Source organism: Heliangelus exortis, chromosome 8, assembly GCF_036169615.1.
Source record: "Heliangelus exortis chromosome 8, bHelExo1.hap1, whole genome shotgun sequence".
NCBI classification, from domain to species: domain Eukaryota; kingdom Metazoa; phylum Chordata; class Aves; order Apodiformes; family Trochilidae; genus Heliangelus; species Heliangelus exortis.
Genome location: NC_092429.1, coordinates 30,203,399 through 30,230,725, shown reverse-complemented (window position 1 = coordinate 30,230,725; position 27,327 = coordinate 30,203,399). Strand labels below are relative to the sequence as shown.

At 47.9% G+C, this 27,327-nt stretch overlaps 2 protein-coding genes across 9 annotated transcripts in view; both read left to right on the top strand.

Annotated features, from left to right (window-relative positions):
• Nucleotides 1–828: 828 nt before the first annotated feature.
• LOC139799399 (E-selectin-like) lies at nucleotides 829–13,983 on the top strand. 7 transcript variants are annotated; one of them, XM_071751401.1, is made up of 15 exons: nucleotides 829–1,458; nucleotides 2,353–2,827; nucleotides 3,118–3,196; nucleotides 3,650–4,036; nucleotides 4,586–4,693; nucleotides 4,808–4,993; nucleotides 5,594–5,779; nucleotides 5,892–6,077; nucleotides 6,626–6,811; nucleotides 6,924–7,109; nucleotides 7,362–7,547; nucleotides 7,980–8,087; nucleotides 8,584–8,605; nucleotides 8,721–8,790; nucleotides 13,847–13,983. In XM_071751401.1, the coding sequence occupies exons 3-14, from the start codon at nucleotides 3,160–3,162 to the stop codon at nucleotides 8,773–8,775; spliced, it is 1,833 nt and encodes a 610-aa protein (XP_071607502.1). In that variant the 5' UTR covers nucleotides 829–1,458; nucleotides 2,353–2,827; nucleotides 3,118–3,159; the 3' UTR covers nucleotides 8,776–8,790; nucleotides 13,847–13,983. The 7 variants fall into 7 exon arrangements, with proteins under 7 accessions (XP_071607502.1, XP_071607501.1, XP_071607499.1 ...); XM_071751400.1 differs by lacking the exon at nucleotides 13,847–13,983 and adding an exon at nucleotides 9,147–10,192; XM_071751398.1 differs by having other exon boundaries at nucleotides 830–1,458; nucleotides 8,718–8,790.
• Nucleotides 13,984–18,945: 4,962 nt separating this feature from the next.
• Nucleotides 18,946–27,327, top strand: part of RXRG (retinoid X receptor gamma) — a 32,755-nt gene continuing 24,373 nt past the window's right edge. Inside the window, exons 1-3 of one of the 2 annotated variants that reach the window (XM_071751392.1) lie at nucleotides 18,946–19,112; nucleotides 20,627–20,751; nucleotides 20,827–20,962. In XM_071751392.1, the coding sequence (XP_071607493.1) occupies nucleotides 20,866–20,962 (97 nt within the window). In that variant the 5' untranslated portion in view covers nucleotides 18,946–19,112; nucleotides 20,627–20,751; nucleotides 20,827–20,865. Of the gene's footprint in view, nucleotides 19,113–20,626; nucleotides 20,752–20,771; nucleotides 20,963–27,327 lie in introns of those variants that run through there. The other variant, XM_071751391.1, reaches the window with a different exon arrangement.

Genomic DNA, 27,327 nt, shown 5'->3' with positions numbered 1-27,327 from the left:
AGACCAGCCCTGCTTTTATCTTAACCCAAGGTGTGAGGTTTTTTTCTTCTTCTCCTTTGTTCTGTTCCTGTTTCAGAGCACTGAATCACACCTTTCCAGTGCAAGTGATCCTTGGCCTCAGGTTAAATTCTTGACTGTGTATTTTTAACTGTTTGGAGGAAATTGAGCAGTGTGAGTCACATCGGAGAGTTCCCGAAATGAGAAGTGGAGAGGAGATTTTCTGGCTCCTGGGGTTTTGCTGCAGACAGTGTGGAGACTGTCTCAGGCAGCCTGAGAAATTCCAGCTTCTTTGTAGCAGTTGTGTATCCTACCTTATTCTTACTTAATGAGACACAGAGGCTGAAGGATGAGTGTGTTTTTGGAAATTATCTTTTCTTCCCATCAGCACCTCAGGGGAAACTTTTGCCTTAGACCTTTTGTCTCTGGATTTTAAAACAGTGTTTAAAGCTCCTCTCCAAACAGGAAACACCTTCACTGCTGGCACCAGAATTCCTTTTCCCCTCAAGGCTGGCTAAAGCTCTTGCTCTCCCCTTCTACTGAGTGTTGGAATGGGTGAAGCTGATTTTTTTTTCCATGACTTAAAAATTTCAAGTGGTTTTACAGATCTTTGCCATGGAGTGAATATGTTATGCAAACAATTTTGACATAAATACTTATCAAGTGTTTTTATTTAGGAATGACAAAAATAGCTTCTAGAAGAGAGGTGGAACTGAGTTACTCAGAGGTATTTAATTCTCTGTTTCTGTCTCTTGGTGTAAAAACATCAAAAGGGATACTTGGAAATAGGTAAAAATTTGGAAAAGGAAGGAAAAAAAAAATTACAAATGTGAAAAACAATGAGAAGAGAATAAATAAGTAACATGGAAACCAGTTAAGAGGGAGGCTGCATGGTGTTTGTAGCTTGTCTGTCTGCAGGTCAATCTACACAACTGGATCAGAGGGATTTTTCCTGAAAATCCAGTGTAATTTAGGATCCAACATGAGCTTGAGCTCAGAGGAATCCCAGTCTTCCTGAACAACAGAGCTGAGGTTTTTAAGCATCTTTGGCTTTTAATAATGAGATCTTAACTTCTCAGTTGCTTGCTTTTGAAAATATTTTTCAGGCGTTTTTTTTTTTTTTTGAAAATTTTCATTTATGTTGATCTTCCATTATATTAAAAACAAATAAAAATATAATCCCTGGATGACATAATTCCCTGGGAAAAACCCCAAAAAAGTCCTGTATCAGTGATGTGTAAGGGAATACAGCCAACAAAAAGAGGCAGCCTATTTTTAGGCTGGAGTTTTTACGGGCATGTTGCTTTTAGGCTTTGGTATTATGGGTTTGTTTGGTTTCTTTCCTTTTTTTTTTTTCTTTTTATCTGTTGCAGACAAGAGGTCTCAGGCAGCCCCTGTGAATGAAGACTGTTCCAAACTGTGAAATATTCTTTTCCTTCCTCCGGAGATTCCACTGGCAAAGTGAGTCTGATAGAGCTTCCTGCACTCAACTTCAGAGCTTCTGCCATGAGAATAAGCACTTACCAGTAGGAACCTCAGAAAACAATGTAAAAAAAAAAGTGAATCTCCAGGAAAAGGTGTAGGATTTTCTGCCTGCTGTCTCTGGAGAGGATATAGACAGTTGAGGGGGTGTCTGTAATTCCTCTGTGTATACAGTTATAACATCCCATCAATGTTTTAGAGAAAAAAAAACACCCCAAAAGCTGACCTTTCAAAACTCATTATTATTAAAGGGTAACGTTTACAGAACACCTTGTGAAATAAGGCACATGGTGTGCTCTGCAGGTGCACTGAAAACACCAAACTTTGTAAGGGGGGTAAGAGTCTGAAGAACAGGGGAAGAGTGGCAGGCAGGAAATGCAAGGTGTTGGGTGATGCCTTCCTGTATGAGGGAACCCTCTGAGTCTCTGTGGCTGCTTACCAACCCTCCATGGCAAAGTGTGCAGGTTGCTGAGGTGTGTGTCTCCCTGCCATGGACACCGTGTGGCTGTGCTCTGCAGGAACCCCATAAATCAGTGTATACACAATGGGTGGACTCACTGTGCATCCAGCACAGGACCAGTGCATTGTCTTGTCTACCTGAAATATTAGATGTACCTGGTCAGGAATTGGAGCTCTATTGAGGTAAGGATGCTGCATCCTCCTGCCCAGGTGACTCCTCCAAGCTAAGTTCACATTCCAGGCTGGCCTGCTGCAAGTGACTGATGGATCTGTTTGGAAGCAGAACTCCAGAAGAGCACTGGCAGTCCTGGGGCTGGCAAACCTTGCCACGGAGGAGAACTCTGTACAGTGTGCTGTGGTCTGCAATAAAGTGCTCCTCCAGTGCTGCCATTTCTGTCTTCTGCTCGTATTTAGGTTAACCAGCTTTGAGTATTGGTGCCTTTCTTCCTGAGATCCCAAAAGGACCAGGATTTCTTTGCTAGGTGCAAAGCTGGAATCTGCTTACTCATGCAAGTAATGCAGACTAATCCAGCTGCTTCCCGATATCCTGGAATTGTGTGTGGCTCTCAGTAACACTGCCTAACCCAGCACTTGGCACCCTGTCAGCTCAGTGTGTGAGAGGCTTGATTTGGCAAGGGGAAGCAGCAGGCTCCATGCGTGGGAGGGACAGATCCCTGGGTTTTCCAATAATTTATTTTTTTTTTTTCCGCACGGAATTCCCCGTCTCGTGGAGGATAGGCCAGTGGAGAGGATAAAAGGCTGGAGGAAAGGCAGGAGATGACACAGTCCAGACAGCTGGAGCTGAACTGAATCTTCAAGTCAGTGTTCAGCAACTTCAGCAGTCCCTGAGAAGGAGCACAGAGGACTTCTGCCACCACAGCTGCAACCTGTGAGTATAACTGGAGTGTGTGCTTCTGTTTCATGGCTCAGTTGAAGGAAAACTGGACAGATGGAATTCTGTGTTGATGTTCTTTAAAAGCTGTTTAGATTGAAGAGCTATCTGGATAGGAAGAACTGTTTTAAAATGAAAAATTGCCTAAAAATGGAAGTCTGATTTGATTCTTTAGAGTGATTGTAGATTCTTTAGAGTATTATATATATAGAAGAGATTGCATAGGCAGTTTTTTATATTGAATTGTAACCAGTCAGTATTTATTCTTTACAAATGTGTTCTTTCAGTTTTTCAGAGCTGTCTGCTTAAAAGAGAGAACTCCCAGAAACATGATTTCCTTGTGGTTCCTACCTCTTCTTGCTTGTGGTAAGTGTGTATGTCTCTGTAAAATAACTAGTTGGATGGTAATATTGGTGTGCCTGTTCTGTTTGAGCTCAGAGTAAAACAGAATTAGGATTAAACAGATTAATTGGGGAACCTGACTTAAATAGCTGAAGGAGAGGTTCACACAGAAAAAACCTCAGGCTGCAGTGGCACATTTCCTGCCTTGCCTGTCAAATACATAACAGGCTCACACAGTTTGCTGTGAATTCTGCAAAGCCTTGTGTGATCAAACCTAGCTTCACAGGCTGGAAATCCTGTGCTGGGTTGCTGCCATGCCTGTTGGGAAGCTTCCAGTTAATTGTTTGTGAAATTATTGCCACTACTTGTACTGTAGTTGACAAGTTTGCAACATTTATAGAGCTTTATCTGTCCCCCTCTAGAGAGAGAGGAGGGGTGGGGTCAGGCAACCAACTTTTTGGCATCTTTTCTTTCTAGGACTTACAGTGCTGCAGGGGGTGAATTGTTGGACATATCACTACTCAGACACAAACATGACCTACAGGGAAGCAGAGCTGTGGTGCAAGAAGAGGTACACTAACATGGTGGCCATCCAGAATAAGGAGGAGATCAACTACCTCAATAACTTCCTGCCCTTCAATCCGGGTTACTACTGGATTGGAATCAGAAAAATTAATGAGGTATGGACCTGGACTGGAACTCACAAAGAGCTGACAGAAGAGGCAGAAAACTGGGCTGCAGGTGAGCCAAATGGCAAAGGGAACAACGAAGACTGTGTTGAAATCTACATCAAAAGAGGGAAAGATGATGGCAAATGGAATGATGAGCAGTGTGAGAAGAAGAAGGTTGCCCTCTGCTACACAGGTATGGTTTGGGAAAGGCTGGTCTGTTGTGTGCCCCTCTGGGGTCAAGGTGGTGGTTGGGATGAGTTGTTTAACCTAGTTTTGCATGTTAACTACCTGATCCTGTAAGGCTTTCTGGAATCATCTGCCTGCTGACTGTAGACCACTGGATTAGACACTTTTATGTAGAGGGGGGTAAGGCTAGGTTAAAGAAGCCCCAAACAAGTAACACACTCTCAGCCAACCTAATGTTGAAGTGTGTTAATGAAGAATGTGCCTTTTGAGGATTTGTACTTGCCCCATAGTGTATTGTTCCTTTTGTATTTTAAGTGTTGCTGATATCTGCCTGGCAACAAGTAGTCAGGGAGTTTCCTGCCAGTAGAATCCTTGCCCTGTGAGCTTGTCTCTCAGATGTTGATTTCTGAAATGATGCTGTGAAGCATCCTGCTTCTCTTTTGTTCTATAAAGTTCTTGTTTAGAGCCAGAAACATAAACAAAGAACTAGCCAGGTTTCATTAGTGGCCATTGCTATTTCTCTTATAATTTGCAGTGTTTTTCTTTTTTATTTCAGCTTCTTGCAACCCATCTCTCTGCAGTGGCCGTGGAGAATGTGTAGAGACCATTAACAATCACACCTGCCATTGCAACCCTGGATTCTATGGGCCTGACTGTGAGTTTGGTAAGATGACTCCTTCCTGCTGCTTCTGCTAGCCAGTGTTCAGTTTGTCTGGCTTCTTGATTTACCTGCTCAGCCAGTGGGACTGACTCTGTTCCTTCTTGTGTTTCTGTGAAGTTGAGAGGTGTGATCCACTGCAGAGACCTGATCATGGGAGCCTGGAGTGCAGCCATCCCCTGGAGAGCTTCAGCTACAACTCCTCCTGCAGAGTTCAGTGTGAGGAAGGCTTTGAATTGACTGCACTGGAGTCTGTATCCTGCACCTCTTCTGGGCTCTGGTCTGGCCCCCTTGCAGCATGCAAAGGTGAGCTGCTCAGGCAGTGAGAGATGAGCTGGTTACTTTGTAAACTTCACTGGTTTTGTGTTATTAGGTACAAATTTAATTCCTTCGTAATTAATGATGTGATGAAAGTGTGATTTTACTGTAGCACACAGGTCTCTCTGTTCCTGAAGAGATGAGATGGGCAGGATGAATGTTCTGGCCCTGCTCTAGATTTCCTTGCAAGAAAAGACTTTTCCACCTCCTAGTGGGGAACAGTGAATCAAGATGATCTAGACCAGTTACTTCTGACTGTAGGAATTCTTTTTTTGGGGCATTCAGCATAGAATAAGGTACTGTTTGAAGCAAATAAAAGCATCAAGCATCTCCAAGTTCCAGTAAAAATGGGAAAACTGGGGATTTTAACTAGTGGCTGTCGTGAGCTGCAGATGAATTTACAGGCTTGCCTTAAGAGTCAGTCTTGCCTTTTGAGATCTCTCTGCTCCTATCTGCTTTCTAAAATGGCAGCATAGCAGAACACTTCTCTAAAGTTGCTTCCATTTAGTGCATACCTTGCTAAGTGTTAGGAAGGAATTTTTTTTAAGGTTTATTCCAATCTAAGCTCTGTGCTCTTATGTTTTTCAGCTGTGACCTGTCCTGCCTTAGCAGTGCCTGATTATGGTGCAGTGAGCTGCTCCCATCCCTCTGCAGAGCTCCCCTGGGGCACCACCTGTGAGTTCACCTGTGAGGAAGGCTTTGCCCTGACAGGACCAGGCACACTGCAGTGTGGGGCTGCTGGGGCCTGGGACAGGCAGCAGCCATCCTGTGCAGGTAACTTTCCTTGTCCTTGCTCACCTGAGTGCTTGGGGCTGTCACCACCAGCTTGTTGAATTCCTGAGGCCTCTGTGTTGTGTTGACTGCTGTTGTGGTCTGTGTGTTGCAGCTGTGAGGTGTGAGGCTGTAGCCTGGCCAGAAGAAGGCTCTGTGACCTGTGACCATGCTCCTGAAGAACTCACTTACGGCTCACGTTGTGATTTCCAGTGCAGTGAGGGCTTTGTTCTGGATGGCCCTGCCAGCACTGAGTGCACAGCACAGGGACAGTGGTCAGAGTCAGTGCCACAATGCAAAGGTAAGGCTTACTGGCTTGGGAAATGATCTGCTAAAGCATAGAGCAGCTCAAATGGTCTGAAGAGACTTCTTTGTTCAGGTGTAGTCAAAGAGTAACAGTCATCCCCAGGTGTTTATAGAATTTTTCAGGATGGGGATCATTTAAGCCTGTTGTATTAAAGAGGAAGCAACAGTGCTGGGTGACAAGCAACGTGCAGGAGCTGTGTCCTCAACACATATGCTGAGGAGTTTTTCAAGTGGGGTGTTCTGACAGGAGCTCCTTATTCCCCACACTCCAAATGAGAGCCTGTGAATATTTATCCAGTTCTGTTGGGGATTATAATGTGGAGTCAGTCTCAGGAAAAGTTGTGTGCTTTAGGTGCATGTTTAATGCCTGCCCTGTGCAATGTGCTGAAATCTCTGCTCTCTGAGACACTGCTAGGTCTGAAGGGAAATGCTGTTCCTTCATGGGGCACAGCTCTAGGGAGGTCATGTCCTCTCCTCAGCACAAAAGAAGTCTGTTTAACTTGTCCTGCTCCAATCTAAGCTCTGTGCTCTTATGTTTTTCAGCTGTGACCTGTCCTGCCTTAGCAGTGCCTGCTCATGGTGCAGTGAGCTGCTCCCATCCCTCTGCAGAGCTCCCCTGGGGCACCACCTGTGAGTTCACCTGTGAGGAAGGCTTTGCCCTGACAGGACCAGGCACACTGCAGTGTGGGGCTGCTGGGGCCTGGGACAGGCAGCAGCCATCCTGTGCAGGTAACTTTCCTTGTCCTTGCTCACCTGAGTGCTTGGGGCTGTCACCACCAGCTTGTTGAATTCCTGAGGCCTCTGTGTTGTGTTGACTGCTGCTGTGGTCTGTGTGTTGCAGCTGTGAGGTGTGAGGCTGTAGCCTGGCCAGAAGAAGGCTCTGTGACCTGTGACCATGCTCCTGAAGAACTCACTTATGGCTCACGTTGTGATTTCCACTGCAGTGAGGGCTTTGTTCTGGATGGCCCTGCCAGCACTGAGTGCACAGCACAGGGACAGTGGTCAGAGTCAGTGCCAGAATGCAAAGGTAAGGCTTACTGGCTTGGGAAATGCAGTTTTTTGTCACTGGACAGCACCCTGCAATCTGTGTTCCTGTGGAGTCCTGGCTGCAAACCACACTCTGTGCTCTCATGTTTGCAGCTCTGAGTTTCCCTTCCCAATGCTGTGAACTGCTCACATCCCCAAGTCAAATGAATTTGCAAATACACTGTACATCTACCAGTGCAAAAAAGAGACAGCAAAGTCCTTAATGGCTCTGAACCCCCTTTCTCTATCCCAGTTGTACAGTGTGAACCACTGAGGTCTCCTGAGGGAGGTTCCATGGATTGTGTCCACGGTGCTGGGAACTTCACCTACAACACTGCCTGCCACTTCAGCTGTCTGGAAGGATGGAAGCTCAGTGGTTCTCACCTCCTTGAGTGCAGTCATGCAGGGAACTGGAGTGCCAGCCTGCCCACCTGTGAAGGTATTTGCCCTGCTACTAGCCACAGTAACTAGCCACAGGGAGGGGGCACTGGGTTTCCAGGCAAATGAAGTATGGAAGGGTGGAGAAGGCAATGCCAGCCAGTGAGCTGGAACTAGTGAGCTAGGAAGACAGCACAGTGGGAATTAAAATGTGAACTGAAACGTGGAAAATAAGCAAGAAGCATAAATTGTCACCAGGGTTAGGCAGACCCTGGTGTAGGTAGCTTGTTGCTTTGCCATTGGTTCAACAATGGGTGGGGTAATTTACACCATCCAGCTTTTTACCTTGTGTGTCCTGCCTCAGGAAACCTTAAGGGTTACCAGATGCAGTTCTGGTTCCTCTTGAAGAGCACAAGGAAAAGAAAGAAGTAGAGAGGGCTTCAAAGACCTCACCTACCTCTTGATCTCACTTGAAGCTTTTTTATCCTTTCAGCTTCTGAACAAGCCAGCTATGTCTCTGTGGGCATAGCAGCCACAAGTGCCTCTCTGCTTTCCACAGCATCGTTCCTCCTTTGGCTGGCAAGACATTTCCGAAGAAAAGGTGAGCAATTGGCCTGGGTTCACAGGTTTGATTTACCTTCCTGAAAAGCCTTCAGTGGAGAAAAAAAACAACCAACCAAACACAACAATTCTACCCCAGTAACCTTCACTTTTTGAAAAAGTGAAAGTTACCACACTGAAAAAAATTAAGTGATGATTTGCAAGAAGTCTGCATGTATGCCATGTTTGACTTCTGAATGAATATTTAAGAATAAAAAACAGTAAAAATAGTAAAAAAATAGTAAAATAGCTAAATGTTTAGAAAGAAAGAATTAGGAAAAAAAAAAGTAATGTTTTATTTATCAGTATTTACTGCCAGGGAAAGTGAATGGGAATGTGAGAGGGAGCTAGAGACAGCACAGTGATAACTGGGATTTGTTGCTAGAGAAAGGTTTTCTATCAGATGTTCAGAAGTGAGAGGTTTTTTTAGAAGAAGAAATTTCCATGAGGGGGCTTTCATCTTGAAATGCTAATACCTTTTCTTATTCTTCTTGCAGCAAAGAAATTTACTCCTTCCAGGTAAGTTGTGTCTCAAAAAGCATCATGAGAATCACTGCAATAATTTTGCTAAAACCCACTTGATATAAAGCAGCTGTCATTAAAGTATTTCTCATTTCTGTTTTTTTTACAGTAGCTGCCAGACTTTAACCCCTGATGGTACTTTCCAGAGTGCTGGCCAGAATGTCTAACTCCACGTGGTTCAGGTAAGCACATGAGCTGCATTCACAAATTTTACTCCTTTTAATCACACAAGCAACCAGAGCTGGTAATTGCTGCACAATTGCTGAAATAACAATATGCACTTCAGGGCACTTCATATGCATCTTGGCATTGCATGAATGTTCCTAACAAGGCTGATGGATTGGTTGCTTTAGGAATGGTTTTATTCAACTCCTTAAGGATGGTTGTGCTTGAGCATTCTTAGGCCAGCTGCATGTGCAGTAGGAGCACTTCTGTGCATTTTTGCTACCTGCTGCATACAAAATTCCTCTGAAATGAGAGCAGGAACACATCTGTGCTGGTTCTTCAGTTCAGAGAGGGGTTTTTCTTCTCTCTGCAGGAACTGAAGCCATCTTTCCTTGTGTCTCAGATTTCTGGAGAAGGAAACTGCATGCAAATCAGCAGCTGACCAGATGTTTTTATCTCTTGCTGACAAGATGGTTGACCTTGTATATTGCTGAGAAATTTTGAACTCAAGCTGTCTGATCCTTCCATTGAAGACAAGCAGAGAGTAAAACTCTGGCCTTCTGGCAAAATGCTGCTTACACTCAGTCATGTACTTATCAAAACTGGGAGCTTGCCATCTCCTGTCCAGATGGTGAGCAAATAGTATGCTGCTGCCTAAAGAGGAGGCTGGTTTCTCCTCTGCTCTGCTCAAAGGTACCTAGGTGAGGTGAAGATGTGCATTATTTCACATCACTTAACTACACTGCTGGAGGTGTCTTCTCTGGAGGTGTCTGGCTCATACTTGGAGAAAGGGAATAATTGGGATGAACAAATATTCACTGAATAGCTTTGAAACCACTGATCTCCTTTGCTGGTTAAGTCAGTTTATTTTAAGGGGATGTCCCAGTCAATAAATGTGCCTGCAGTGATACAGGCAATTATTTGGGTTTCTGCTGCATGTCTCAGAAAGTTTGGGGACTTTGAACTCCCTTTTTTGCTACAGCACTAGGGATTGTAGTGCTTTCTGAATGCAGCAAGTAGATCTGAAATGACCTCATCCCCGTGGGATTATGCACTGTAATACAGGTGTATACATAAATATTTAATTTTGAAACTTTCACTGTGCTGTTAACTATAAATATGTTGTGAAATACCTGTTCCTGAGCAGATTTGTGGCCACTGATCTGGGCCCATGTGATTTTAAAGTAATTCAGAGGTGCTTGCAAGGATTTCATGTCTGCATATTATTTAAAAATTAAATGGAAGCCTGATATTTGTGTTTATATATATTGCAAGCATGATGTATCAAGCTGTTAATTGCCTTTAAGTGAGGTCTTTTTTTAATAACTTATGTCTAAGTTATAACTTAAAATGATGACTTACATTCTGGTATGTATTGTCCTATTTGTAATGGTATTTAATAAAACGTTTGAAATGTAATGGTCCCTTTATGGAAAAGCACATAATTTAAATGGTTTGGATAAGGCTTGAGCAGCAGGATGTGAGAGCTTGGGGACAGACTCTCTCTGTCCCCTCTGTCCTGTTTTTGTAGCAGCCAGCAGATGGCACCGGCTGCCTGGCAGCCAGCACAGCCGAGTTGGACCCCGAACCAGCACCCCCAGTCCTGAAAGGAAGGAGGAAAGCTCAGAGATGTGTCCTGCAAAGCAGGGGCCCGGAGCAGCACTGAGATTTTCCAGGGCCATGCCCGGGAGGGAGAGGAGAACTGAAAGAAAAGGCAGGAGGTGGTCTTGGTGGGAAGTCAGTAGCACAAACCCCTCAGGCTGTGCAGGGGTTTGGGTCCCTTTCTGCTGAGAAGTTGAGGCTGTGGGCTGAGAGGTTGAGAGCACAGCTCTGGGGATTAGTGGTGGCTCAAAGGTACCATGGTGTAGGGGTGGCCAGATGGCCCCGTGGCCACCCTTCCCCAAACCCTGAGACAGCTATGGGAGCTGTGCTGTGGCTCTCCATCCTGCTTCCAGGAGCTGTGATAGCCCAGGAGATGCCTTCCTGCCCTAGACAAGGCTCAGGAGGAGCTGTCAGGGAGTCAGGCCATGCTGTGGCCCCATGGATGGGGCCCAGTGCTGCTTATCCCAAACCCATTAAGGAACAGAGAGCAGCTGCCAGCACGTCCCCTGCCTTGACAAGGTGTGGCCCAGCCCTGAGCAGATGTAGAGCAGTAATCCCTCAGGTTCCCTGAGGGGAGGCAGAGATTAGCCCCAAATGCCCTGCTCTGAATCCCTGCAGGAGCTGTTTTGAGAGCTAAGTCACCACATGGGTCCCCCAGCCTGTCCTTGTTGTTGTCCTCTACGTGCAGGGCCCTTTAGCAGCCTCTGGAGAGAGGCACCATGGCACCTACCCTGCTGCAGACAGGTCTGCCCAGCTTCTCCTTTTATAAGAACTGACCAGAGCTGGTGCTTCTAGCAGCTTTCCCTGGGATCTTACAGGAGATTTATTGACAGAAATGATACTGTAAACTTATCCCCTCTTTTTCTCAGCCCTTCTGGCTTCCAGAGGCAGCAGGAATAAAACCACATTTGAGTGAGATTAGTCCTCTCTCTCTCTCTCTCTCTCTCCCATAGCCCCTAGGCCAGACAAAGTCTCCCTGCAGGGGATCCCCTTCCTTTCAGTAACTTACAGCTCATGTCTATCCTCAGAGTAAATGTTGGTCCAGGGCACAGGCAAAACCCCAGCCCATGCTTGTCCAGGTTGCTTGATTCTTGGTCCTATCCTGGAACTGGTTTTGTTGTTCTCCTTCAGGATGTGAATTACCAGTTATGATGGCATGGTGTGTCCAGGCCAGGAATTTATTTTGTTTGCTGTGGATGTATCTCTGTCTCAGTGCCTGTGATTGCAGCTCTTCTGTTGTTTCAGTCTGTGTAGTCCCTGTGCTGGCAAGAATGGCCATGGGAATGTTTGCTGCCACATGGTGAGGGGTATCTCCACCATATCACTCTTCTATATGGTTTTGCAGTGTTCTACAACCCCCCAAGAGGCACAGGAGATTTGCTGCAGGGACTTCTCTTATTTCCTGTTGTCCCATTTCCCTTAAGCTCCTCAGCTCTCCCTGGGTCTGGGGCATTGTTCAGATTGGGATCTGTATTTTTCCTGGCATCTTACTTAGGAGTGGATGTCTGCTATGACCCATGGAAGCTGTGAAGGTGACAAGAACTGGGGGGTGTCCTTTCACAGCTCTGCATGTCTGCTGCTTGGCAAGGGGATGGGTTTTGTGGTGGAACTTAACACATTCCTGATGAACCAAGCTACTTAGGTGGCTTTAGCTTTTTACATCTGCAGTCTGACGAAGGGAACTTGGAAACAAAATTTCACTCAGAGTCTCAGACACGTAGGGTTTGATTTGGGGAAGGTGTCTCTGTGGCCCTTGGTGGTATGGACAGTATAAGCCCTGCCCAGACTGGGCTTGTGCCTTATGTTTTCCTAAGCAGTTCTTAGCAGGACCTGGCTGAAGTTGTCTTCCAGAGCTCTAGGTTTCAAGGGTTGGACTGGAGCCAGCATTTGGGCAGCAGTTCTTCCCTCACAAAGACAGGTCACAAAGACAGGTCAGTGCTGCAGGCTCTGGAGATCTTTGCAGCACCTTGCATGGTTTGCTGAGGACTGGCAGCAGGGACTTGGAAGCAGCAGCTCCTGCAGGAACTGGTGTGATCAGATCATTGACCAGCTCAGCTCCTGCTCTGGGAGCTGTCAGAGGATACTAGAGCCAGGAGGCCAGGCTGCATCAGACTTAAGCCTCTGTGAGTCTGGTTTCTGTCCTCAGTCTTGCTCCTGTTTGAATTCCTCTGGTTCTTGCAGGGGGACTGTCTCCCCTTGGCCTCTCCAAGCTCTAGGAAGAGGGGATCACAAAACTACTGCTCTCTGGGAGCCATAACTCTCATCACATGAGAAATACAGCATGGGCTTGTGCACAGACAGGCAGGCAGGTCATCCTCCTCTTGGTAGTGAGCAGCAGAAGCTTGGGGGAGGGCAGAAAAGGAGGCACCAGAGCCCATCCTCTCACTGGATTTGCAGGGTTGGACTGTGGAGCTCCCTCAGCAGGTTTACAGCCCCTCTCATGCATGCCTTTGGGCTGAAACAAGGGAAATTGCAGGTTAGATTGGGTCAGTGTAATCAAAGCCTGCTGGATGGTTATGGCTACTCACTTGGCACCTGGAATTTTCTGTAGAAGGGAGGCAGACTTGGACACCAGAGTTGAGCTGTGCTCCAGTGCTGAGAAAGAAACCCCCAGCCCAGAAAGTGTTTCCTCAGCTGCTGCTGGTCCCTGCTTTTTCCAGCTCAGGAAAGCTGCTGCCAAGAACAGGACAGCATGCAAAAAGCAAATGCCTCCTCAACGAGGCAGCAGATGCCCCTGGGCAGCTGCCAGCAGGTTTTCTACCTGCTTTCCCACTTCAGGGAAGGACATTCCCTGAAAAGCCCAACAGTTGCTTTGACTTTCAGCCTGGGCCAAGTGGGACCTTCATCAGCTTCTCACCTTGCCAGCTGCCAGGAAAGCAGGAATGGCAGGTGTGAAATTGCAGGTGACTTGCCTGCTTCTGGCACTCCAGTGCTGTCATTGTGGGCTTTTGTCAGGCTCTGAGTGGGCAGGAAGAGGAAATTACACTGAATCCATGGCTTCTGGAGCAGGCCTGGTGTCATGGAATGCTTGAGTGGAAGGAAAAAGGTTAAAGGGGAAACAGGAAACACTTTATTGAGGGCTTATTCCACAGAATGATTTCTGGAAAAAGGTGGCCCTGCAGTCAGGCAGGATGTTATCCACTGTGGGATCTTGGAAAATCAAGTCCAGCCTGGCCTCAACCAAGAAGAAAATAAGAGTGCAGCCCCCAAACTGCGTGGAGCAGTGATGTCCCTGCTTCACCTTATCTTGTGTCAGTGCAAACAATTCAGATAACATAAAAATCAGACATGGTGAAATGCTGGCTTCACGTGAACAACCAAGAAATCCCATGGGGAAATTACATGGTTTGAGCAGAAGGTCTGGGGGGTGAAAAGAGGAGGGATGGCAGGTTGTCCTAGAAAGCCCTCTTCTAAGACAGAGAGAAATACACTATATTTCTCACTGTATTTCTACCTCTTCCCTTGTTTCAGTTGGCACCAGGGGCCCCAGGGTGGAGAGCAGGGGATGCTGTCCATGTCACAACACTGTTCCCAGACTGGAATCTAACCTGGATGGCCCTTGAAGGCAACAGAGCAGAGCTCTGCAGGTGGGTTAAGAACTGCTTGGCCATTGTCAGAGAAGGGAGATCTTTGCTACTTTACAGCAAGTGACTTCTGACCAACAAAACCCCTGCAAACAACCAGATGTAGCACAGGCTCCTCTCTGTCAGTGGTACCTGTGGAGAACTCACCTCTGGATGTAACCTGTTGCAGCTAAAGGCAGATGATTTGGCTGCAGGTGATGGAGTAGTCATCATGGGGTCATGCAAGAGGAAGAAGGGAGAGAGGAGTTCCCATTCTTCTTCACTGCTCTTCCTCCTTTCCTGGGATGAAGAACAGCTCCATCTCTGTTTTGCAAGACCGTTCTTGCCTGCCACTTGTGCTCTTCTCCCTGGCTTTTTTTGGTGGGCACAGGGCTCGGGGTAGAGGTGAGAGTCCCTCACCATGTACCCTTGGAGGGAACACTGGGCACCTGGTAAAGCCACAGTGAGTTTTGCACACACTCCTCAGACATGCAAAGTTTGCTGAGGTTGCTGGGTTTATTTGCACTAAAGACAGACCAGCCATTCACCTGAATGTATTTGTCACTTTGCTTTTTTGAGCTGGGGCAGCTGGATGTTACTGCTGAAGTCAGTCCAGATCGATCTGGTTCATTTTCTTTCCCCTCTTTTAGCTCTTTCTTCAGGAATAACCAACACCCTGTTTAATTTGCCCTGCCTGAGCAGGGGGATTAGCTCCTGCTCAGAGTGGTGTAAAATCCAAGCTGATGTGTCACTCAGGATGCTAAAAAAATCCATGCCTTTCCTCATATTGAGTTTAAAATCCAGATTTTAAAAACATACTGGGCATAAAAAGTTGGTTATAAAGTAACTCCAGTTGCTAACAAGCAAGCATCTGGCTCACTGGAACCAGTGCTGAAAAAAAAACCAAAAAACCAGACATTGATGACCCTTTTCTCCAGACTGCAGTTCATTCAGTTTGGCTGCATTAAATTCAGAAGCATTTCCTTTAGGGGGTGGCAGAAGTGTTTCAAATGGTGCCTGATGAAACTACAACCATGCACACACGTGCATGCACACAGTGGGTCCCCCAATGCTTGTGTTTTGTCACTTTTGCTTTCTGTTTCCTTGCACACACAGAGGACAGAATTTGATCCTCAGCCCCCTAAGTGGTGAATGACCCTTTGCAACATCATCCTCTGCTAACTGGAGTATGTCTTGCAGGTCAGGCTCTTGGTCACAGAAACTGGTGATGGAAATTCCATGGAATTTTGGAGCACTTTATTCCAGTTCCAGCGTGAGCAAGGGAAATGGTGTCAGACAGCAAACAGGTACTCTTTGCTTTCATGTCAGCACTGAAGTGTAGCTCCAGAAAGTGATTCAGCCTCAGAGAAGTGCACTCTGGCACCCCACGTTTTCAGGATTGCTCCAAGCAGCCCCAGGGATATGGGTGAACAGGTCCTGGACAGTGGGGTTGAGCTGAGTCTGAACCAATTTGGCTGTTTCAGAAATCCCAAGCTCCTCTCACGCTGAGGTTGTGGCCTGGGAAAATGATCACTAGGTTTAATTTCCCAGCTAAGTCTGGGAAACTTCTGCCTCTACCTTGTGTTCTAAACCAGAATGATACTGAACTCCTTAGGGAAGAGCTTTGGAACGTTCCCAGAAAGAGCAGAGGACCTGGATCATGGGAATGACAACATGTCCTGTTGTTCTCCTCCTGCCTTCTCTGTCTGCTGCTGGACAGGAGGCCAAACAGGCCTCTGCACTGCTTTGGGACATCTGTCCTTCTGGTCCCATGTCTAGAGTGGGAAAAGCTAAGCCTTTGGAGTGTTTGGATGCTGTGGGAACAGGTGCAATAGGGGACCTACAAAACAACAGATCAGAAAACATATGGGACCACCCCAGCTCTTAATTAACCTAATTACTCCAGCTTCCACAAGGGTCTGCATGTTTGCCTAGCATGTTTCCTGTGCAGGCAGGCACTACTACTCCCTGTGATGAAGTGCAGACATGGGAATGCTGTCAGCAGGCCAGAACACCTCCATAAAACCCAGCTGGTGGGCTCAGGGTGCAGGTCCTCATGCCTAGGTGTACAGCCCACCCCTCCAAAGAGGAGCTGGAGCCATCTCTGGAGAGAGAGGAGGGTTTGGGAAGCTAACAGGGGTTATTGCAGCCCAGGGGTTTGATTTGTCTGTCTGTCTGTCTGTCCTCCATCAGAGCTGCAGGGGGTCAGCTGATAAATGTATTGAGCCAGCTCTGCTGCATGTTCCATGGCCCAGTCAAACCACTAGGTATTTATAGAAAGAAATTGCATCCTGACTGGAGAAAATAGAACACTCTAAATGCTCTTTGGTCAAAGGGCACAACTGAGCTCTAATCCTTTCTTCAGGAATTCAGGCCAGGAAAAGAGGTAGTCAAGAATCTTTACTAACCTCTTTTTGATGCTTTGACAACAGCAAAGTGTTTTTTTCACTTCAGAGTCACCCTCCCTGAATGTATTTGGAGAACAAGTTACTCCCAGCTTAAACATTTGTCTTCTTGTGGCACTGAACTGTAAATAAGGTGTTGCCCTAAAAATATTACAGGTACCTCAAAGTTTCCTGAAGTTCCGAGATGTTCTTTAACAACAATCCTTGTGTTGTGCTGCAAACTTTAAATTTGAAATTGGTTGCCCAGATGTCTGGAACAGAGCAGCCCAGCCAGCCAGCTCTTTGTAAGAGAGAATCTATTCCCACATCTGTGTTTCACTCCAGCAGAGCCTGGATCCTCTCTGAACTTCAAGGGCTGGACACTTGAAGCACAGCAGAAGGAGCTGCCTTGAGAGCTGCAGAGATGCTGGTGAGTGAGGAGGCAGAGTGCAGTTTCTGATGTGGGCACATCTTGCCTGGCTGGTCAAGCCAAATGTTTGTCACCTTTGGATTCACCACGCTGCCCAAAAAGCAAACCAGACGTGTAGTAGTGTTGGCAAGCTCTGTAGGAACCTCCTGCCTGCCAGATTCCCTCTCCCTGCCCTCCCAGCAGGTGCCAGCTGGTTTTTTTTGCTTTCTTTCATCCTATGATTGTGTTTCATCAAAGGAAGCACAGTCAGGGGATGCAGAGCCCAAAGGCTTACTAAAATTAGGCCTGATCTTTGGTCCTGTTTGTAAGTCTTTTTGAGGCACGGTGACGTCTGACACACAAACTGGCTAAAATCAGGGTTTGCAAGTCCTAAGTGCAGCTCTGTTTCGTGTTGTTGTTTGCAGAGTCCTTTTGGAGCAGCTCTGTGCCTCTTAGAACAAAACAGGGATCAAAAAGCCCCCATGAAATCTTTTTCAACACAGACAAGCAGCCCATGCCATCGACCTGGCTGACAGAGGAGGAGCACAGTGCCTGGGATTTTCAGCTCATACAGTGCCCATGACTCTGTACTGGAGTTCAATGTGGAGATCTCTGGATCCTCTGCAAAAACAAACAAATGAACAAGATGTCAAGTCCCAATTAAGTTAATGGGGCTTAAACAAATCTTTCAAGTTGAATTTTTGGTCAGTCTGGGTCTTGCTAAAGCTCCCCTTCCTCCTTCTTCTCATCAGAGCTACTTGAATAAGGGTGGTGAATAAGGAGGAATTCTGAACAGCAGCTCACACACCAAAGCATGACCAGCATAAGTGTTTGGAAAGGCTGTATAAAATACCTTCGAAGAGGAGAATAAGCAGCAGAGGCAAAGAGAGAGTGAAAAGTGTGGTTTTTGCCTGTCCTGTAATCTTAGCTCATGTGGGTTTTTAATGAAGTGTTGATGTCAGGCCCCTGGTTTGGCTGCTTGCCCAACATGCCATGGAAATCAGTGCCCATTGGTGGTCCTGTCCTCACACCTGTGCTAGAGGAGCCTTCATTCAGTGCTGAATCTGAAATAAATTGGTCTGGTCGACTCTTTGGGGCAACAAATTTCATCTAGTTCCAGTCTTTATGAAGATCTGGATGGCCAGCAGTGTTCTACCAGGCCTGTGCTCAACCTGCCTGCTTCAAAATGGGTTTCTAAATAGCATGAACCAAAATGAAGCCAATCTCATTTTGCAGCAGCCTGGGTGCACCACGAGACATCTCTGGTGCAGAACTTGCTGTTTTCTTCTTCTCTGCTATATGGTGTCCCAATCTGATGCAGTTTCCCAGAAGAAAGGGGCTCCATGGGGTGCATCATGCCTCAGCTCTGGTCTAGCATATCTTTGTGCAAGCTGAAAGAAGGCAAGTTCCAAATACAGAAAAGGAGGTGTTTCTCCCCTTTTCAGTCACCTGTCCTGGAGACTGCCATCCCAGCAGCTCCCTGTCTGGCACAGGGGAAATCCTGGTGGCAGCTCTGGCTTGGGGTAAGGGGCAGCTTCTGAAATGGGCTGCTCCCAGACTCTTAGGAACCTTATAGGCCAACCCCCACCTCTTGAACTTCACCTGAGAAGAAACTGGCCTGATGAGCACCCTCCCAGGAAGCTTTGCAAGGCATGCTTTTATTGCAGCTCTGCCTGGAAAGGTCTACAGCCTCTGGTTTGACAAACAGGCAACAGTATCTTTTTTTTTCTCCCTCTAACAAGGTTTCCTTAGAAATGGATCCACTGCTGAATCCTGAGTCTGCTTGGCATATTCTGGGGGACATCTGGCGTAAATTCTTCATTATTAGATTACATTAGTTGCAGCAATAATCATTCACATGGGATTATTACATCCAAGCTTGTCTCATTGCCTTTATCCTTTCACACATTGTCTTCCCTGGTTCCCCTTCAAAGGGCTGCTGGGAGCCTGTGTGGGAGCAAGAAATTAACTCGTTAGTAATTTATGCATCATTTCCTCCAGCCCCATCTATTTAGGGTGAGATCAATAAAATATAATAAGGAAGCTGGTGGGTATTGTCACCGTGGGGCTGAAATAATTCCACTGGTATCACTGTAAATCCTTCCCTCACTTATGAAAACCTGCAGTCCTGTCCATCATCAGCTGATTTGGCCAGGCAGGCTGTAGCAACAGGACACTGATTCAGCTCTTCTGTGTGCTTGCAGGGTTTTATGTCCTGCTCCTTCTGCTCACAGCTCTGCAAAGTGCTGTGAGGGGATAAAGGAACTGAATGAAAGAGCAGTGTCTGACAGGCTTGCTCCTGGCATCTCAGTAAAGCTGTGCCACCCAGCACTGCACTTCACTTCTAGAGGGGCTCCATGCTCTGGCATCTGCTGCAAGAGGTGAGGTCTGAGAAAGGGAAAGGGGTAACAAGAGGAATCCAAACACCACAGACTGGGGCACAGGGATCTTGGTGTCTGTGTGAGCTGGAGAGGTGAAGCTGAGGGCATCCAAAAAGTCAGTGGCAGGTTGGAGAGGATCTGGAGTCCCTGACTCCTGGGCAGCCTTTCCTGGGTAAAAACAAAAAAACAAACTAAAACCAGAGGAGTTTGGATCCCTCTGAGCAATGGCAGTGTAAGGAGGTAAAAGGGGCAATGCTTGCTGAGGAGAGGAGACAGCAGACAGAGCACTTTGGATTTCTATGGCTCTTAAGGGTGCCCAGAGTTAATGCAGCAGGATTTCTCTTTTCATGTCTCTTCTCACCTCCTGGTTCCAATCCAGACTGTCCTGCAGGGTTCCAGCTGAGTGAGAACTTCAATTTGGAGAATTTGTTGCGACTTCAGTCTCAGAATTTCCTGAAAATTTAAGAACAGTCAAAGCAGCAGCTCAGCACCCTTCCTAGCTCAGCCTGCCTGGATTCCCTGTGGCTTTCTCCAGTGGAAGATGTCCTGGCAGCTGGCACTGCTGTGGGAAGGGCTGTCTGTCCCACCTTGGCTTTAGCAAGGCTCTGTCTGCTGATTTCAGGGGATTACAGGAATGCAGAGGCTCCAATTTCTGAAAGCCTCTGGAAGGAGAAGCCCTGAGATCATTCTGCACTCCGGGACCTGTGTGTTTTGTTTGCTGTAAATGTGGAGAAATCTAGGAAAGGGGGGGGTGGTTAAAACCCCCTGGCAGGTCTGACTCACATCCCAGAGGAATATTCTCTGCGTGGCTGTGCTGGGCTGAGCAGCACACAGAGTACAGGACAGGACAGCCAAGTCAGAGCCATCCTGCCCTCCACAACCCCAGCCATGTTGACATAGCCTGAAGGGGAGCACAGGGAAGATGAGAGCCAGAGATTATCAGTGCAGACAGGAGGAGAGGAATGTTGTTTGCTTGTAGCTTCTCTCCAGCAGGACTGGCAAAATCCAGACACTGGAGGGAAGATGTAGGCAGACCCCCACCCAGGGTTTGAGGGTGTAACTGAGATAAGCAGGCTCAGGGACAAAGCCAGGGGCACAAGAAAAACTGCTCACAGCACAGGGCAGTTATCTTCTGGAAGCCTCCTGGAGACAAGGGTCTGTCCAGGTCACCTCCAGGCAGGTAGTGACACTGCCCAGGAATGCACACAGGACATTGCTCCCTCATCAGCTGCCTTAGACAGTTTCAGTGAGGCAAAACCCAGCACTGCTTGGTGTCCAGTGCTAACGTGTCTACCACTGCCACCTTCCCCCTGGCAGTTTGTTACCAGGTTGGCTGGGGAGGCTTGCAGACAGAATACCTGCTGGCAGAGAGAAGGAATGAAGCAGAACTGAGAAGGGTGCTCAGCATGACAGTTGTTTGCCTCTTTTTGTTCAATCAGAAGGCAGGGCTAGAAAAGGAATTGCTTCCAAGAGACTCAGCAGAGCCTTTTCAGACCATCTCCTTTTCACTGCAGGGCCTTTCCCAGGCATCCTGTGCAGCCAGACCTCCCCCCAGCATTGCAACACCTCCTGCTTTCCAAAGAGACAGGAGCCCAAAGAGCAAACACAGGAAACCCCAGCCCCGGTCAAGGTCTTGGAGGTAAATTTGTAACTTCGGGTGGCTGGTGAAGATGCTGCTCTGCAATGTGTAAACACTTCTGCCTTTCCCCAACAGCCCAGTGCAGCTGAGAAGGCTGATCCCAAACCTCCCTTCATGGTTGAGTCTGCTGAGGAGACAGGACACAGGTTGGAGATGCAGCCAGGCATGCAGGCTCCTTATTCCCTGGACACAGGCTCCTTCCCTCACTTCTGTAAGTCCTCCCCACACCATCTGGGGATCAGCTCTGCTGAGGGTTCAGCTGTGGGGTGGGCAGCTGCTTGGAGGGGTGGTGGGACACCACTGTGGAGGTCTTTAACAGGGGCAGCATAGATGTGGGGGGACAGATGGGCTGGGGAGCAGGTGGCAGCTCCATCCCTGAAGGTCCCTGGTTTGCTTTGGGGCAGAGGAGAGGTGACATGAGCTTGCCAGGTCCCTTCCAGAGATGCTTCCTGAGAGTCTGTGCTTTCCACCTGCAAAAGAGGGGAGGAAAAGCATTCAAGGCATGGAATGTTGTACAGTATGTACAGGTGCTGTGGTGGCTTATGCTAAAGGAGTTGTGGGGATCAGGTCATAAAGGTTAATAAAGGACAGGTGGAAGTTACATATAGAACAAGTCAAATTTTCTACAAAAGCAGTACTTGTAACAAAATTATGTTTCTCCAAAAACGGATTCCCTCTCTGGATAAGTATTGATTTTATCAGATACATTAAATATGTGTGTGTGTACATTTGGAGGAGAGAGAAGGGAATTCCACTGGGAAAGCACTGCAATGGTCTACTTAATTTCTGATCCCTTTGAACCTGGTTGGTTGGGTCAGTTTTGAACTGACCCAATGTGTTTTGCTACCTCTGCTATGTATGAGCTCTTGGCAATGTACATGTAACAATATTCTGACCAAAAGGAATATATTGACTTGTCTTTATGTATTTCCCAATCAGAAGACATCTAAAACAACAATTTCTCTTGCAGCATGGTAAATCTGTCACAAGTCCATATCAATATCAAGTTTAATTAGCATCAGCAGTTACACTGTTTTTCTGATTGCTGTGTAGCAGGTGGCACGACATGGGAATCTATTCAGCTGGGTGCAAAATCAGCAGGGCCTAAATCCTGGGAATCAACCCCCACCATCTTGGGCAGACCAAAGGGCCAGGACTGCAGAGAGAGCAGAGTTTGCTCCCCAAATGCCAGCAGGCAGCATGCTGAGATGATGAGGCAGCAGGCAGGAGTTTGCTGGCTCTGGTTTGGGCTTGCAGTGAGGTTGCTTTGCCACCTCCTTGACTCCCTTCCCTTGGAAGGGACAGCCTGGCTGTCCTTACTATCCTTGGGACACAGTAGGGCTGTCAGCACCTACCCTTGCTAATGTCTGCCCCAAAAACATGCAAGCAGCAGTGGGTGAGGCCTCCTCCATCTGGGTGATGGGAGCTGTCTGGAACAGGGTGCTCTGTGGAGGAGCCTCACAGAGGGGTGAGGCTGAAGAAGCCCAGCAGTGGGGGGTGGGTGTGATGTGCCAGGGCACTAATGCCTGCCCTGCCCTGGGTATCAGTGCCTGCTGAGCACAGCTCTCACCTCTGATGGGCTCTGCTGCTCTGGGGGGTTTGCTGCAAGGCTCCTGTGTGTTTCTTGTTCTGGGGGTTGAACAGGAAGCCTTTGAGGGGATGATTCTGGCAGAAATCACTCTCACCTTGGCCTGCTTCTTCTGAGCTTTCTGCAGAAACAAAACTTCAGGATCCTGAATGAGGCGTTTTGGGGTCAGGTTTGGGATGGTCTGTTACTGTCAGGGACAGATGGGGGCTGGTTGGGTGTGGGGGGAGCCAGGCTGCCTCCACACCCAACCAGCAGAAGTTCTACACCATGTGGAGTTTTCAAGGGCCTTTTCTGTACTTTTTGGCATACTTTGTATTACTGTGGTTACATAGATTTATTACCAGAGAAAATCCTGTTTCCAGTGCTTTGACTGAGGAAGGGAAGCATTGCATTGCAAATGTAGTCAGAAGAGCTGCTGTTAGAGACCAAGAGAGACTTTGGGGGTGGATTCTCTTCTTGTTGGCACCAGCCCTGCTGGGTTTGAGGGCACAGAGGCGAAGTGCACAAGGAATCTGGGTCTCCTCCTGGAAACAAACAAGTTCTGAGCTTGCAGTCCCTCAGCACCCTGGGGAGTACGTGGTGTGTCTGCTGCAAAGCCAGAGCAGATGCAATCAGCTGGGGAGGTGCAGCCTAATTCCTTCCTCTTGGTTTTGTCTCCTTGGGATTTCCAGCTGAAAGGAAGACACAAGAGCAAAGATGCTGGGGGGAAAATTTCCTGATCTTTGGGATAGGAACAAGGGAGGTCACAGAAGGACACAGGAGTGTTCTGGGAGGAAGGCTGCCTCGGGGTCTGGCTGGTCCTGGGGACAGAGAAGGGGTTAAAGCCCAGCCCTTCTGCCCAGCCAGTCTGCCTTGTCTGTAATAACCAACCAATTAACAGAGTGTAATTGTGCAAATCCATATGTGGCAGTAATTATCAGGGAGATTAATGGATTCCTTCCTTTCTGTGTGGACCCCACCACAGCTTGCCAGCACCCCCCTGCCACCCGAAAGGACTCGGGGAGAGGGGAAGGCAGAAGCTGCTCTTGCCTGGACGTTCTGTGACCAAGCCAGGAGGATGGGGAGGCCCCGTGGGGACTGCCTGGTGCTTGTTTAAATAACCCTTTTCATCTCCCTGCCTTTCCTTACATCCAACTCGCTGCTCCCTGGCTCAGACCCGGCTTCCCAAGGACAGTTTGTGCCCAGCCTGCCAGGACGGGGGCTGCTGCATCCCTGCCCTCCCCATTGTCCATTCATTCCCTGCTCCCCTTTCCCCTCTTTAGCCCTAATTAATGCAGAATATCGCATTTGTTTGCCCTCTTCTTTTGCATCTTTGTTATTTTAGATGCAATGGGTAATCCAACAAACTGTTAAAGGCATACAGGAGGCGAGGAGGAGACAGCAGGGTGCTGGGGACAGGTTTTCAAGCCAGGCAATGGGGTTGCATTTGGGGGATGGCAGCTTGCAGGCAGGCTGGGCCTGCCACCTCTTTCAGGATGGGTTTTCTTAGGGGTATAAATATATGGCCACAGAAACAGAGTGAGCCTGGAGTGGATGATTACTTCCCCCTCAGATATTCCAGGTGGGGAAACCGGGAACTGAGTCCTGCTGGGGGAGAAGAGGGTACATTTGGGAACTTCCTTCTTCACATCTTTGAAAATGATATTAATGGGCCAACTTGATAAGGCAGGCTTTATCCTGGATATCCAGATACACTGCCTGCCAGGGAGTTTTTTATTTGTGCTGTAGACAGGAAAGCACAGGAGAGACAGGGCAGGAGTGATCCAGTGAAATTGGGAGCCCTTGCTCTGGCATTAAGGTGTCTGTGCAGTCAGGGGCTTGCACCTGATCCAGGCAGTGCTCAGTGGAGAAGCTCAGCATGAGCAAGCTTGAGGCTGTGGCTTAAAAATCCAAAGGCACAGCAGGATACTGAGGGGCCTGGAATGAGGTGTTTTACAGCAGATTTCAGCCCTCTGGACTTGTGTGGCTTGCTGACTGCTGTGGCTGGGGCCTTGGGGACCAGACCAGGCTGTGGCTGGTGATGGCTACTGTGCCTTCAGCCATGAAAGGTATTAGTGCTGGTCCCTGTTGTGAAGCTGTTCCTCTTGGATGCCTCCAAGACTTCCTCCCCTGAGAAAGGAGCTGCTCAGAGCAGAAATAACTCCTGTTACCTTGAACTCCAAGATATCCACATTTGCCTGTCTGGTACAAACAGAGCATCTGAGGCAGCCAGATGTGATGGAGATTGACAGGTTGTCTCTGGAGTTTAGCACTTGCTGAAGCAGGAAGAAATGTAAAAGCATGAATGTGGGGATGTACAGAGTGAGAGCAGCAAGCAAAGCCTCCAGCTGTGAAGGAGAAGATCTTTGTGGCCTCGTGCAGGAGAGTTCTGGGACAGGACCTTCCCCTCCCTCTGCTGAGCTCTGGTGGCCTTCACCAAATGCAAGGTCCAGCAGACACTTGGTGTGGTTCTCCTGTCCTCCTTCAGCTCTCTGCTTCCCAGCACTCCCACCCTTGCTGAGGAGGGGACCATAGTCTGCTCCCAAAAATCCAGGCTTGCCAGAAAGAGAGGATGAAGAATGGAGCAGGATCCAGGGAAAAAAAAGTGCTTTTTGAGTGTTTTTCAGGAGTTCTGCAGAGATAAAAGGAACCAGGCTAACTTGGTCAAGAACCATCTTCTGGTGAAATATTTTCTCTGGTAAATGGTTGTTGTGGGGAAAATGGCAAAATAGGCAGCTGCATGGGCTGTGTCTCTAAGGTTTCTCTGAGCACTATTTTTATTTTTTTTTTCCAGGAAATGGGGAAATCTTGGTCTTCAGGTTGTGGTTTTCTTTGCAGGTAGCCAGCCTGGCTGTTTTCAGGCATTTTGCAGAAATCCCAGCTCCACGTTCTGTCTATGACAGACTTAAAGAGGGGTTTGCATTTAATGACAACTGGTGGGTCCTCTGGCACTCTGGAATGTGGAGGTATTGAAAAAACCTTTTCTTCACCTGTGCCTTGAAAGCCTCTTGCTGAATGCCAGATGAAATCTCAGAGGGGGCTTGAAGAGCAGGGTGTTTGTTTCCCACCAAAATCTCCTCTGGATGTGAGGGCCTTTTGGTCAGAGTGCCTTTGGATCTGGGTGACTTTAGCACTTGCCCATAGAAATCCTGGCTTCATTCAGTCCTCATCCAACCTGGAATCCTGATTTTATAGCACAGTTTGCTGCCTTGTGCCACTGACAGGAGAAGTCAGGTGCTTACCTGGAAGTACAGAGGGACTCGGGACTCTCCCAGCTGCAGTTCTGTGCTTCCTTTTTCATCTTTCTGATCTTTTATTCCAGCAAAGCTAGAAAGGTGGAGTGACATGTTTGAAAGCAGGGAGGGAGCTCCCAAACCCTGAGCTAGCACTCTTTTGACCCAACCATTGCTCCTTGATACAATGCAAGCCCAAACCTGAAGCATCCCCCCTGTGAGGATAGGCTACAAGAGCTTGGGTGCTTTGGCTTAGAGAAAAGGAAGCTGAGGGGGATCTTATCAGTGTTTAATGTTAATGTATGTTAATGTTAAATTAATGTATCAATATCTAAAGGGTGGGTGTCAGGAGGATGGGTCTGGACTCTTCTCTGTGGTGTCCAGAACAAGGGGTAATGGACACAAACTGACCCAAGAAATTTAATTTAAAAGATGAGGAAATACTACTTCACTCTGAGGATAACACAACACTGGAACAGATTGCCCAGGGAGGTTGTGGAGTCCCCATCCCCAGAGACATTTAAGACCCACCTGGATGCATTCCTCTCAAATCATGTTCAGGGGATCCTGCTCTAGCAGGGGGTTGGACTACCTGCTCCTCAGAGGTCCCTTCCAGCCCCTGCCCATCCCGTGAAACCTTCCTCTCCTGTAGCACAAATCTGTATTAGACTCTTCCTTATTCCCCTGCAAACCCAACCCAAAGCACCGGATGCTTTTGACAAAGAACCCCCACTTTCCAGAAGGTCCAAAGGGCCACTTTTTTGGATCCACCTTCCCAGGACTCCTTTGCTCTGCATGCTTTCCATGACGCTGGCACTGCTGACCTCTCTGCCCCGGCAAGGGGAGGTCTCTGGGAAGCACATAGGCAGCGATTCTTCAGTGTTACAAAGGCTGGGATTGTTGGCAGCTTGACGCCCCAGAAAGTGTCTAATTGACTTGACTCTCTCTAGCTGGGCTCCGAATGGATTTTCTGCCTCAGGATATCTCAGCATTATAGTGGACCTGTTGTTTTTGCTCCTCGCATGATATTAAAAAGTGCATTGTTGGAGCAGCAAGCGTGAGTCAGAGCGGATGTGAGAAGGGAGCTGCTGCCTGACACCCTCTGAGTGATGCCAGCACAGAGGAGCAGAGTGAGACAGGGGCACCTGCCAGCTGCACTTAAGGGCTGGAAAGTTTCTTGGAGCAGTGAGTCACAGACTGGTTTGGGTTGGAAGGGACCTTAGAGCTCATCCATTCCCAACCCCCTGCATGGGCAGGGACCCCTCCCACAGCCCAGGGTGCTCCAAGCCCCATCCAACTTGGGCTGAGACACTGCCAGGGATGGGGCAGCCACAGCTTCCTTGGGAAACCTGGGACAGGGTCTCACCACCCTCAAATTACAGAATTTCTTCCTAATGTCCAACCTCAGTCTCTCCTCTTCAAGTTTGGAAGCATTCCCCCTTGTCCTCTCACTACACACTCATCCCAGAGAATAAGCTTGGTCTATGGCATGGATGACCCTTCCTATTCAGAAATGGAAAAACATAAACCTGCCCTCTGCATCTCAAACAGCCAGCAGTAAAATCATCTCCTCCAGTAATTTTGCAGGACGAGGCCATCCCAATGCAGGCTGGGTCCCTCTGGGCCAGGCAGAGGCATTGCTCAGGTAACTCTGGCACTATTTCCTAGGGGTGTCTCACCTGCATCCGTGTCAAAGTGTGCCTGCCTGGGGAGGTAATTCCCTGGAGGAGTGGGCAGCTGGGCCCTGCTAGCAGGAAAGCTGCTGGAGGTGCTTAG